Source organism: Lethenteron reissneri, chromosome 28, assembly GCF_015708825.2.
Source record: "Lethenteron reissneri isolate LAM-NWPU_2019-01 chromosome 28, ASM1570882v1, whole genome shotgun sequence".
NCBI classification, from domain to species: domain Eukaryota; kingdom Metazoa; phylum Chordata; class Hyperoartia; order Petromyzontiformes; family Petromyzontidae; genus Lethenteron; species Lethenteron reissneri.
In genome coordinates, this window is record NC_083806.1 from 6,451,207 (window position 1) to 6,464,793 (window position 13,587).

Here is a 13,587-nt window from a genome sequence, read left to right on the forward strand (position 1 = left end):
CGTGCGTGTGTGCGTGTGTGCGTGCGTGCGTGCGTGCGTGCGTGCGTGTGTGCGTGTGTGCGTGCGTGCGTGCGTGCGTGCGTGCGTGTGTGCGTGTGTGCGTGCGTGCGTGCGTGCGTGTGTGCGTGCGTGCGTGCGTGCGTGCGTGCGTGTGTGCGTGCGTGCGTGCGTGCGTGTGTGCGTGCGTGCGTGCGTGCGTGCGTGCGTGCGTGTGCACAAAGCCAACGAGATGTTAAGAATCACAACGATGACAAATCGCCCCGTGTCTGCCGAGTGCAGAACACACACCCTGGTGGTTACGGTGGACATCCATAGGCTTCCGCGCGGCATTAGCGACTGAACCGTACATGGTACAGCGGTATCTCCTCTCTGACCCCCAAGGGTTATTCGTAGGAACAGGAGCACAAGACCGCATGGACAAACTCGAAAGCGTGAATTTTGATTTCAGTTTGTCTATTCGCTGTTGAGAGATTTTCATCGTTGTCGTCATCATTATGTGTCATTCACAATCCGACGGTCGGCTTGTCTTGGGATCTCCATCTCCACGCTTAGTCCGTCCTGTGAACCAAACGGCTTCGCTGCGTTGTCCAGACACCCACGTGTTCGTCTCCGTTGCCGATCTCTTCCCCCTCAAGCTCACCAGAAAGGGACCACGGGCCAACGTTCAACTTGAGACTGTAAATCGACAAGAAAGATTTAGTTGCGTCAAAAGAATGTAAAGAGCAAGCACGATTGATATAATGAGCACAGTGATTACATCTCTAGTCAATGAACTGCTACGGTAATCCATCCTGCAGTAAGCGTGATGATGCAGTTCAATCGTCCCCTGATTGTAATGGACTAATTAGACGTTGTGAAAACACGTGGCAGGGTTTCCGTCAATAGCTTTTATCATATCAGTGGAAGACGTCGTGAGGCGCATCACATTCTAATCGGTTTAGACCGACGACAAACGACACCATCAGGCTTTCAGACGAGGGACATCTCAGGGTGGAGCCTCGTTGCGTTCAATGTGATGTGGTGGGGTAAAATGTGGGAACTCCCCATCTCTGGCAAGTTTGTCCAGCATAGTAGAAGAGTCGGCCAAATACCCTATGGGGGGGAGGGATAGGGGGGTGCCCTAGAGCTCACTTCGATGGAGGCCCTTCTGCCAGCGTGGCTAACCGTCACCACGGGTACAAGACGGAGCCTTCCCCCTGCCGACACACGTCTAGTCACAGAGAAAGGCAGGCGCTAAGCTGAGATAAACGCGTTGCTTGGTTTTTGCGTTTTGGTAGAGCTGCCGCATCAATCGACGGAGGCGCTTCACGATACACCAAGAGCTAGGGTTGCCACTTTTGATGGTTTCACAAAAACCGGGACACGTCACGGGATGAAGAATATCTCACAACACCTGCAGCGGACGAAGTTACTTCACGTAGATGCATTGTCGAGAGGGGTGCATCAGTAACGCAGCTGACGAAAACCGCGGCTTTCAATCCCGGGAAGACTTAGAGATTTCCGAAGACACCCAGCTAACTATCTTTAAAAAAAATAGAACAATCCTGGGAAAACCAGGATAGGTGGCAACCCTAGGGGGAGCACGGGTCGAGCGACGGGCTATTTACCGCTGAAACTCGTGTCCAGGGGGGACCTCCCGAGATCGCGAGCGCCAATGCGAACGAGCGTCGGATGATGCAGCGGTCCAGCGTCTTGGAATCGTGTGACCGATGAGCCCACGGTAGCGGCGGACGCACGCACGCACGACGCCACCGATGAGGGAGACTGGGGGGGGCGATGAACGCCTGGAGCACACCGCTGGGCGCTTTAACCAGCTCGGCGCCAAGCATGGAACATTTGTATTGAAAACGTACAAAGACTGCACGCATAGAGTGCAGTAATATATGTGTGTTACACTGTTTGTAATGTTGGGCTGGCTGCTTTTCCAGCGGCTGCTCCTTCACGTGGCTCACCTGAGATTTGGTCTGTGGCCTACTTGTGCCCATTGGAGAAGGGTGGGCCGGGCTCTGATAACGGTGGGGGCGGGGGGGGGTTTGTACAAAATCTATGCCAAACCAGCTTTGCAAAACGATCCGGGGGACCAAACGGTGATTGAATATTCTACTGATTTGTTTTTCTTTCATGGCGTTTGAAGGGGTCACATTATTGTTGGGTTGTTGTCTTGTTTTGAATTTTAAATTATTGTACAATGTTTTGTGTAAGATGGGGGGGGGGACTTAAATATATAGCTATGATGTACTTGGTTGTTATTCGTAATGAACGCCTATTTTTTGTTGTCTGCCGTGTGTAGATTAAATCTGTAGTTTTTGAAAGGTATCCATTGACAATGTAATCATAATTTTGTAAGTTCAACTCTCTCTTCTCCATGCCCTGCACACGTTAAGCCACTTCTACAAGTGATCGTTTAATTTTTCGAATACAAACCGCTGAGTTCACATTTTTGATTCAGCACATATAATATTTAGACACTTTCGGCAAGCTGTTGTGTCTCGTACTCTTGAGATGCTGCGTGCAAAAACACAGTCCTTTTTTTTCTGTTTCGTGTTTGTCGTCAATATTATTTTGTTTGAAATATTTTTTTTTGCATTGAAAATGTTAGAATACTCTTCTTGCCTGTATATAGCACAATGTTTTTATGAACAGGCCTCCCCCAAGGAAGGCACTCGATGTGAACTGCTGTGCGTCTCTGTCTGTCTGTGTGCGCGCGTGTGTCCATTTGTGTCTGTGTGTGTGTGTGTGCTCGCGAACAGCACTTGCCCCAAAAGTCTGTGAGGGAGATCTTTGTACAACATCGTGTATAAAGCACCCTCCTTGAACCATGATGAAACCAGGTACGGAGAGCGTACCCAGGCAATGTTAGATGGGTAAGCGGCATTTTTGCGTTGGGCATTGATTGGCAAAGGCCAAAACGCATGTCTCCCCAGCCACTGCCGACCATGCCAAACCTCTCATTAATCCGGCTTACAACTTGCACTGTTTTACCAAAACCTGCAATTGAAAAGGTTTTACGTATCCGCACTAAATCTGCTGCATTCAAAGAGGATTATACGGACAGCTTTTACACCGCAATGATGTATACGGACTGGTGCTAATTTCTTTTTTGGGCATGACTCAATGTAAAATAACATGTTGTGACAATTCCTTTATTTTTACATAAATACATTGCTTTACCGTTGCCGGATGTCCACCGTCGCTCGGTGTTTAATAAACACAACTTCAGGACGTTGCAAGATCGGTACAACTTATCCAGACGTGAAGTATGTTTTGTACTGGTCTATCTGGAATACGTTTAAATACTTCCTACACATTTATTTGTGGCGTAGTAGGTTGCGTAGGTATAGGTAGGTTATGGTAAAGTACATGCTTGGTTAAAAATATATATTAGTTCTTTTTGCAGTTATTTAGCACCTCTTACGAAAACAGAATGATATACTTGGGCTGGCGTATACGACTGTTTTTCAAAGCGGCATTGATGTTGAGTGTATGTTACCGGAATATAGGGTACCAATTTTACCCTTTGCAGAAACTTACTGAATACATTTTTACATCGCGGTACCTGTCTACAGGAAGGGAATGGTGTTTTTTTCAGTCAGAGGGTCACGTGTGGTGGGGTAAAGTATGGCTAACTCCCACCTCTTCCACGACTTATGGCCAGTATGGGTGAGTTGGCCAAATGGCCCTCAAAGAGAGGCGGGAGGGCCCTCGAAACGTGTCCGTAGTGGACGCGCTACCCTGCCTGTCCAACCCGCAGCAGTATCACGACACAGCAAGTCACCAGTACCAGCGGGATGGTTGACTTAGTTAATTGGGGTTTGGGATTAGTGTCGTATCTAGTTTGGGTGTGCTCAGCCTCTTTTTTGCCCATCCATTGGAACGTGTCACCTTTTGATTTTGGCCGCTATTAATAATATCTGCTGCTCGTCCGCTCACTGTGGTGGGGGCTTGTGCATTGGAGTTTGAGAAGCCCCACATCCTGGAGAGAAAGTGAGCCTTTTTTATTTTGCACACAAGAAGTCATGGCGAAATACTTCGGAAGAGATTGTCTGAATTATCACCCTCGCCAACTTGGCTGGGGTTAATTGAACCTGTCTGCCAGCGGGTTCAAATGATTATTCGTACCCCACGCTGCTCCGATGAATAGTCGCCATTCGATTCAAGAGTGGATTTGGGTTTTAACCTTTGGGGCTTGTGAGAGCCCATTGCGGCGACATTAGATTTGAAAACCATCGTTTTTTATCGCACGTAAATTAGCGCGTGTGGCCGTGAGTTTTCAGAGTCCACTATTAACAGGTGAGCCGCGATTGCACCGGTGAAATTTGTTGATCGACAAATTCTTCTTTTATCGCCGACCTCATGCAAACAGTGAATATTTTGGCTTCGAAGAAATCATGTGCCGTCAACACCTCCAATCTGGACCATTTATTTTTTTCAAAAACCATTCTCGCGTGGTGCGTGATAGGCTTGCAGTGCCACCTCTTGGTCATTTCGGTAAATATGAGCTGCAGCAAAAATGCCCGTCGGGGTTGATTTGCATATAAGGTACACGAAGCAAGAGCCCCATTGTGTCTCCAAGTATAAATTATATTTATTTTAACCCATCAGCCTATTGAGCCAGCAGCATTTGTGTAAGCGATTTTAGATGGCAAACATTCTCAAATGTCGATTGCAGTCAGGCCTCTGAAATATATGCTGATCAGTTAAATCATTGTAACTATCAGATGTTATTGGCAAGAACACTGCACACAAACTATCGTCCGCAAAGCCAATAGGCCGATGGACTAAAACGTTGAATTTATTTAGCTACACGTGTAGACGGTGCTCTTTAAACCCTGATGCCCCCACGTTTTTCCAATTCTGTGATTTTGCGGTACACACAACACTGGGCGTAAGGTCTAATCTACGATCCAGTCGAGGATTCGTTCAAACGTTCGTGAAAGTGGTTTGACAAACGAGAGTGATGATCTCACCCCGAATCTTACCAAACGGCTCTCTGATGAACCTTTAGCGCCATCTAGTGGACACAAAACGCACCGAATTTCGCGGCGCATTAAAATATTGTACTACAGTATATTGTGGCTTTAAATCGAAGCAAACAAAAACAATAACCATTCTCTATGATGTTCAGCTTGTACATTTTGCGGATCTGTTTGTGTGTAGGGCTCTCGTTGTGGCTCTCGTTGTTTAGAGTGTCACGACCAGTCGACTTGCATTGTGCCCAGGGGCTCTTACTTGATCAAGCCCCCTTTCATCAGGCACAGAAAGTTTCTCGTAGTTTACAGAAAGTGTTAGAATGTGTCAATTGCTGAGATGTCCTCTCCCATGCTATGAGTAATCGATTACTCTAGCGATTACCACATTGATTACCCAACTAATCGTTATAACACAAATATGGTTTGGAAAAATAAATGTCTCGCCACTGTTACTTGAGCCGCTGGGCGTGAAGTGATAGGCGGGGATAGTGATATTCATATTCTTAGGTAAAGTCACGTAGGTAAAAATTTTAAATTAATAAAAGTAAAATAAAAATAAAATAAAAATCACGACGTTTCGGAGGCAACACAAGCTTCCGTCTTCAGGTGGAACAGTCACAGCACGATAGCTGTATCAAGTGAGAGGGATAGTGATGTCATCGGCATTCTCAGCCACGCCCCCAATGGGCGTGGCTTGTAGGGGGTTTCCTGCTTTCACGAGGCAGGATATATTTAAAGGGCCCTGAATAACCGACCACAAAAAATGCAATCACACTTTTCAGTTAATGAATCGACTCCATTGCAGAGGTCGCAAACGGGTTTTGATTCCTTATCCGTACCCGGCCGCACCAGGGTCGCAAACGGGTACCCGTACCCGGCCGTACCCATACCCTACCCGTACCCGGCCGGGTACCCGGCCGGGTACGGGTAGGGTACGGGTATCGGGTACCCTGATTGCGACCTCTGGGATGAAGCCATGTTGCAGGCATGAATGGGTTGATTCTAGGAACTTGAATTGTGAGAAGAGACACAAGACGTTGGGAAATGAGTGCCAAACGGTTACTCACCAGCGACTCACGGCCTACCCGTACCCGGCCGGGTACGGGTAGCCGGGTATCGTGTAGGGTACGGGTATCGGGTACCCGGTTGCGACCTCTGCTCCATTGGCAAGCCACCAACGCGGCTCTAATTTCTCGTCACCCTTAGGCAGTGCCAAACTGACTCCTCACACTGACCAGGGAGGTCTTATCTCCATAAAGCGACAGAGGCCCAAGGCAGCAGCTGTCCTCTGCCGATGCTTGCTTATAAAGCTTGTGGCTCTCAAGTTCCATGTATCGCGCTACCTTAACCCATCCCGTTGGGTTTGTACAGGGATTTACCAATGTAATCGCCGACTTAATTTCTTTTTGACATAGACCAACTTTATTTTTGTACTCGGAAACTGTCACGCCAGACAAACATCTGTTTTTTTTATTTGTCACCGACGCCTCCTTCCTATCGCCAACAATTAAGACCGCCGCCCATTGAAACGTGTCCGTAGCCTACGTAGGTGGTCTTGCTGTTTGAAAGTTGAACTCACAATTGCTCATGGTTGTAAAATGTTGCATCTGCGTTTAAAAAAAATATTTTGTTTTGTACATGATGAGTATAAATAAACTGCTGTTTTCAAGTTTCCTTTTGTCATTTTAGCGCATGGGTTTTGCACAGCCACTTTTAATCCAAAGTTGAGGATGTATTTTCATTGTATTCCTTCAACCTTTCGCGACGCTGCACACGTGGGGAAGCTTGACTTTTCTTTTTCATCACTTGCCAACAACAGGTGGCCTAACCCAGAAGGTCATGCTTGGGATTTCTTTGTCATGGTACCATTTGCAATGGAAACTTGGGTGTTTTGGAGAATGACTCACAAAGATATAAACACACGAATCGCCATAAACGTGCCCAATCACGTCAGCCTATCGTAAACGAAGCAGGATTCAGACTCGTTTGAACCTGGATGGGTTACAACGACCAGGGGTTATCGCGCTTGGGGCTGCTGAGGTGTGGCCCGAAGGTGCCAATGATGACTGTCACAGGGACCTGTGCATGGTGGCCATAGAAAAAAATACAAACACCTCCCGTGTAGCCAGACTGTTGGGGGAAGTGCTGCCGGCGATGACCTATGAAGGCCAGCACGACATACGAGGGGGTGGGTGGTTAGCACGACGCCGGGCCTCCATCTCCCGAGTGACAATGTTTACGCACTGCACAAGGTACTTATTTGAGGCCGAATTGACCACGGGGAGGCCCTGGACTGGTTCAGTAAGTCATTGGTGGTGGCCGTGAGCAGGAAGCGAACCCGGGTCGCTGAATTTGTAGCAGTGCGCTAACCACAACTACTGCTCCCCATACATGGGGGTACAGACAAGTACAAATATGTACCTGGTAATGGATTTGGCCAAACATCCCAAAGAATGTCAGGTAATACTAGGTTATTGAAGGCTTGGGCTGTGAAATAGGCAGATCGCAGTACAGGATGGATTCTTGGATCTCTCCGTGTGGAGCTTTGTTAACCCTTCATACGATGCATGGATGTTTTATGGGTACAGTACTCTGGTTTAATTCCACACACCAAACACCACGCAGTATGAGAATTGGCAAAATGTTCCAGTGTAGCACCCTCACTGAAAAAGAGTCTTGAGATTCAGTGAGGCTCTCTTAGGTAAATAATTATGATGCATCACTTGACTCATGTTACCTTCATAAAATACTTGTATTACTCTTGCCTCCTGCAGACTTAATGGCTTCTCAACTGGGAAAATAACTCACAGATTCTATCGGTTGGAAGATCTTTATTAAATTTGTCACTTTCCAATAGGGTTGTGTGTCATACTTATATACATCCATATATACATTTAACAATACATGCCTGTGATAAACATTGACTGCACAGTTTGTTCTCTGCTGGCTTTGCTAAGATGTATAACCTTTCAAATGACATGAAGACAAATCACAGTTGCTTTCATAAACACTGTCACCGCTGGCGGTGAAGTTATGCCCAAAAGCTGGCGTGCAAGCGAACCCGCACGCCATTTCAAGCCTGAAACACGTGACGCTGCAATGGCAGTGGTGCAAAAACACAAATAACAGAAAACACAAGACATTCATCAATAACACCGCCATAATTTCGAAGAATTGTATAATGAGTTATGTGGGCAATGGCAGAGGCCAGGGGCATGGAATGAATCATTGGGAGACTACACTATACGTCACGAGGCTCCGATAGAAAATTCGAACTATTCTTCACTCGGTCTCTCTGGCCTCGTCACCTCTCTCCAACAAAAAAGGGACGATTTCCAAAATCGCCGCCTGTTATTTCATTACATTTCTTCTTTCAGGCAGTGTTTTTGACGAATATTTGGATTTTTTTCCATTCTTAGATAGCAACTGAACATTCGTGCGCCTTTTGCGAAAAGCATAAACGAGAACACTTGCACAAATAAACACGCGTGTAACTGTTCAGGGGTTGTTACTTTTCAAAATACATGCAAAATCATCGAATGTAAAATGGTTTCTTTAAACAAATTTTGTTAAAACCAGAAACATAATATACTTAAATTATCAGAAAACGTAATCTTGTAATCCATAAGTTATATATATTTAAGATTTAAGCAATACACCTATGAACAAACCACCCGGAATGTGCCAGATTTAGAAAGCTAAGCCGCAACAATCCTGGACAGTGCTTGGATGGGCAACTGCCATGCATAAAACAGGTGTTAAAGGCTGCTGCGAAGCTACATTGTCAGCAATAGGGCAGTGCAGTAACATCTGCTGTTGGACTCTATTCTATGCTCCATCGTCAATGTTCCCCACCTTTACCAACCCGCACTGGTAACAAACCATTATGGTCAACCCCCACGGCCCGCACAGTGTGGGGGAGGCCCTCATCCAGCAGTGGATTGAGAAAGGGCCGTACAAGTACATACGCGACACATTCAACCGCGGGCCTCTCGCGGTGCTCAGCGGAGGTAATAATCGATCGCTGTCGAAAAAGCAGCGAATCCTGCGCAGCCCAGTACGCCTGCCTTCAGGCCAGCTGAAAAACAAGAAAGGGTAAGGGGTACATTAATCTGGGATGTTGCCGCGGTGTAACGGTCAGCACGCTGGATTTGAAAAGTCAGAGGTCGCCGGTTCGGTCCGATCTGCCGACGCGGTAGTTGAAACAATGGGGCAAGTTTCTTAAATCCCTCCCATCGGTTCTGTCCACCCAGCCGCTATAAATAAACGGTTTCTACACGATTAGTCAGTCGATCGGCAGGTTGCGTGCTGGTGTGGTAGAGTGTGGGCGCTCTGATTTCTTCCAACACGCCTGTCTCAACGTGGAAGAGCAGGCCAAAACAAGATCTAGGAGGGGTCGTTTGAGCATTCCCTCCAGCAGTGACGGGAGGAAGCAATTGGATGGCTGCCCCTTTTACCTCAACCCAATTAAGCACTATTACTATAATCCAAACAGAAAATATTTGGTGCCCACGCAGTCTTAGCCTTTGACAAAACCCGACTTCATTTAGAACACCCGTCAAATTGCCGCTTTAATGGGATTAAAATATATATATATATATAAACGGCAAGTTCCATCGCACCGAATTGTGCGCGTGCGAAGGTAACCATATATGGCTGCCACTGCCACAGACTTCATCACCATGCCAAGGAATGTAATGTAGCTGGAGAGGGGCCGGGGAGTCCCAAAGGGGCAGAAAATGGAAAATAGGCTGCAATCATCTGTTGCCTATTAAGGTATGAGAATGGAGTGCTCAGCATGCACACTTAACATTATCCAGGCTCACGGTGCAGCTTATGCTTGGCACGAATGTTACTGTTTAGTCACTTTTAGCGGCAAGATGGCCCTAAAATAATTGTAAAGTTCAGGATTTATTTCAGAACGAGTAGTGTACAGTGTGTGATAGTATGATTACGAGTAATTTGATTAATTACTCTCAAAACTCCTGCTGCTGTCCAACCAGCATAAATGGGTACACCACATAGTTGACTGACAGATCGTGTGTGGTGAGGTAAGGTGTGAGTACGTCCATCACTTCCAACAGGCCTGGTAAATGTGGAACAGTAGACCAAGTACCCTCAAGAAAGACTAGAGTTCTCCTTAGTAGAGACCCTTCTGCCAGCAGTGGCATGAGTAAGCAAATTGCAGGGCTGCAACTCTACCTAACTCTCATAAAATGTCCAACAAAATATCGGCTATTACATCACAACTCGGAGAGAACATCCAGCAGTGTATTGACCAAGGCTGACGATAAGGCTGACGATGATGATTATAATGACGACGACGGTGACAATTTTGCACCAAAACACGATTTTGTTTAAATTGAAAGCCCTCGGCTGCGTCTCACCCCGAAATCCGATGATTCCTCCTGTGGCGCATCCACTGAGCGTACTGTTCTTCCAGTCAGACACTCCCCGATACTGAGAAAAAAAAGGCACCAGTGAATTCAAATCAGCCTTTAAATCCTCCACATCTGCTTTTCATCGCCGGAGCAGTATAATATGCCTTTAAATACCTTACTCTTGTGTCACAAAAGCCTCGATACAGCAAAGATAAAACATCTTGATGTTAGCTTCCCCCCCCTAATATAACATGCAGGTGTCACTGAATTAACATGTGGATAATTTTTGTTACATTCCATCCAGAGGGTTCTTAAAGTAAAAAATTCTACTTTGCTTCACCTATCCACATAATTGGAGTTGAAATTCCGTGTTTTGGTTAATGTGCAACCACTCAAAAGGTATTCAATGATTCACCACATCCACGGCAGTATATATTTCTTTATACATATTATCATGAATGTGGCACCTTAAATGTTCACAAGGATAAAGTGAACCCATTATATACAACAAATACAATTTTAAAATCATAGAATCTTAAAGCCCTTTTTTCCTGCCATGTCCGAGCTGAGCCAGGCCAAGCGGGCCCCATGGTACGGGTGGTTTTCCACTGGATATCTGACGTGCCGAGGCGGTATCAGACCATGATACGCTAACCTCACGTGACATTTTAATCTGGCTCAGGGTCAAACAGGGCCAAGGTTGCGGGCTAATGATGCACTCGTTGCGCGTGACATAAGCCAGTACAATCCGGGGACACGGCGTCACCGCGTCGTCTACATGCGACTCGACTAATTAATTGCATTTCAGTGTCACGCCACGGCTCGGCTTCTGCAGTGGAAAAACAAGAACCCGTAGCCTCCTTACCGACGTCAGCCTGGCTCTGCACAGCTCTGGCTGGGCTCGGTTGTATCGTGGAAAAGATGAATTCCATATTCGATTCAATAAATGTAATGCGACCTTAAAATATATCTTTTTTTAAGAATCTACTACTCACCGACTCAATAACACACTCGCTGCACGAGAACATCGCTCCAATGATCGCAAAGTTCTTTGCGTAGGACGCACTGCGCTGGCCCATGTCCTTCAGCACCTCACGGGCCGTGGGTGTGCGCATTGGGTCCTTCGGGTCGATGCCCACGTTCGAGTCAATTCCTGCTGTGAAGATCCCAAACGCTCCGCCGAGCACAAAGCCTGCAGCAGAAAAGACGAGCGCACTGAAGAAACAAGTCTGAGTCCTAGGCCTCCCCGTCAACTTGTCGCCCATTGCCCCTCTCCCTCAAACGTTGTCTCCTTGGCTAGTGTCACTTTAGTCTCTCACCCCCTGCCCCCCTCGTTCACTGTATATGTTTAACTTCATTCGCACCGTACATAGCCGGCCGTGCTAATCGGAAGTGCAGTGTTGTGTCTATGGGGTCAATGTTGAATAAATGGGCAGTGTTGAGTCTATGGGCATGATGTACTGTATAACTTCTTTTGCACCGCACGTAGTCTACCGTGCTAATCGGTGGTACGATTTACGTCAATAACGCACGAACACACCACTCAAAACAATGCATTTGCAACACATGCCATTCTTCAGATACGGTACTCATTACATGTCCCGTTATTGTACCTGCAAGGAGGCAACCTGAGCGTCCCCACTTACCACCACCCCACCAATACCCAACACCAATGCCATTCGCCACTTAGTGACGGTGCCTGTGCCAGGCTGGGTGCACTTTGAGGCCATGTGAAGTACACGATGAGACCTCCTTTACCAGTGGCAAAATATAGTAATAGGTTTTTACCCTTTTAACTGGTACAAAAACTGACACCTTTATACAAGGGATCATGTTTGCAATAACCACAACACAAGCAGTCAAAATGCAAACAAAAAGAAACAACAATTTGCAGTGCATATCATGATCAGAGTTGTTTCTTTTTGTTTGCATTTTGACTGCTTGTGTTGTGGTTATTGCAAACATGATCCCTTGTATAAAGGTGTCAGTTTTTGTACCAGTTGAAAGGGTAAAAACCTATTGCCATGTGAAGTGTCGAAGGCTGACTGGTCACGGGACAGACCCAGCAATTGCCGTGGGTTGTCTGACTGAGATGACCGCTAGATGCACCACCAGCTGTAACCCCCCCCCCCCCCCCCCACTGTGCCATATTGCTGCACTTTATCCGCCCGGCGTTCCGCTCGTTGTTGTGAGCGTCCCTCCTCTGCCATCCGTTGTTGCTGCTAGACGCAGCAGCGTCCTTCACGAGCCTCCTCCACCCTCCCCCCGCACACCTGCAACGCAAGCGAGCGCGGCCTTGAAGGTGCAGCTCTCCATCGCCGCCTCGATCATCTTCTGCTGCTCGCTCTTGGACGCCGCGGGGAAGCCGCCGTACACCGTGGGGGATATCTCCCTGGGCTGCCGCTTGTCGCCGACGAGGTGTCGCAGCAGGAGGCTGTACTGCACGTAGTCCTCGCCGGCCTCGGCTACGCCAGTCGCGGCGGGGACGCCGCCACCCACGCCGCTCTTCATGGGCGCCGCCATGTTGGCAGGGTAACAACCTCCACCGCAGCCCCTCCCCCTCCTCGAGGTCAAAGGTCACCGCGGCACGCTGAGTGGATAGGAACGCATGTGCTTGTTAAACCTCCATCGGATTTTTTTTTATTATACCTCCTATTTTTGTGCGGGGGAATTTAGTTTTTAGGTTCACACGGCGTGCAGCCGTTTCAATACGGGCAAAACCAAAAATTCGTCTGTTTGTTACAATAAACCACTATAAACTACACTACTATACACCACACTGCTGTACACTACACTATACACCAGAGGTGGGACAAAGTCATTGTTATGCAAGTCCAAGTCGAGTCTCAAGTCATCAAATTCATGACTCGAGTCTGACTCGAGTCCAAGTCACATGACTCGAGTCCACACCTCAGAGGTGGGACAAAGTCATTGTTATGCAAGTCCAAGTCGAGTCTCAAGTCATCAAATTCATGACTCGAGTCTGACTCGAGTCCAAGTCACATGACTCGAGTCCACACCTCTGCTATACACTACACTACTATACACATACCTGTCAACCCATACGGGTTACCCGTATTCTTGCACAGGGAAATTTAGTTTTTAAGTCCACGCGGCGTGCAGCCGTTTCAATTCGGGGAAAAAACTAAAAATGTGTATTTCTCTCATGTGGATGGGACTTTGTAAGATGAACATTGACATTTATAAGGGCACGGGGTGACCAATAAGGTCTGAAT

General features: G+C 47.2%; 1 protein-coding gene across 1 annotated transcript; it reads right to left on the bottom strand.

Annotated features, from left to right (window-relative positions):
* Window positions 1–7,788: 7,788 nt before the first annotated feature.
* TIMM22 (translocase of inner mitochondrial membrane 22) lies at window positions 7,789–12,916 on the bottom strand. Its single transcript, XM_061561959.1, has 4 exons — window positions 12,625–12,916; window positions 11,347–11,543; window positions 10,358–10,430; window positions 7,789–9,048 (listed from the first exon to the last, which is right to left on the bottom strand). Exons 1-4 carry the CDS (start codon window positions 12,872–12,874, stop codon window positions 8,972–8,974), a joined length of 597 nt encoding a protein of 198 aa, XP_061417943.1. The 5' UTR covers window positions 12,875–12,916; the 3' UTR covers window positions 7,789–8,971.
* Window positions 12,917–13,587: the final 671 nt, after the last annotated feature.

Coding starts and splice junctions, on each gene's coding strand:
- TIMM22 (XM_061561959.1), bottom strand. CDS start 12,874: ATGGCGGCGCCCATGAAGAGCGGCGTGGGTGGCGGCGTCCCCGCCGCG. Junction 10,431..11,346: donor GCGAGTGTGTTATTGAGTCG/GTGAGTAGTAGA, acceptor TTTTTTTCTCAG/TATCGGGGAGTGTCTGACTG. Junction 9,049..10,357: donor AGGAATCATCGGATTTCGGG/GTGAGACGCAGC, acceptor CTTGTTTTTCAG/CTGGCCTGAAGGCAGGCGTA.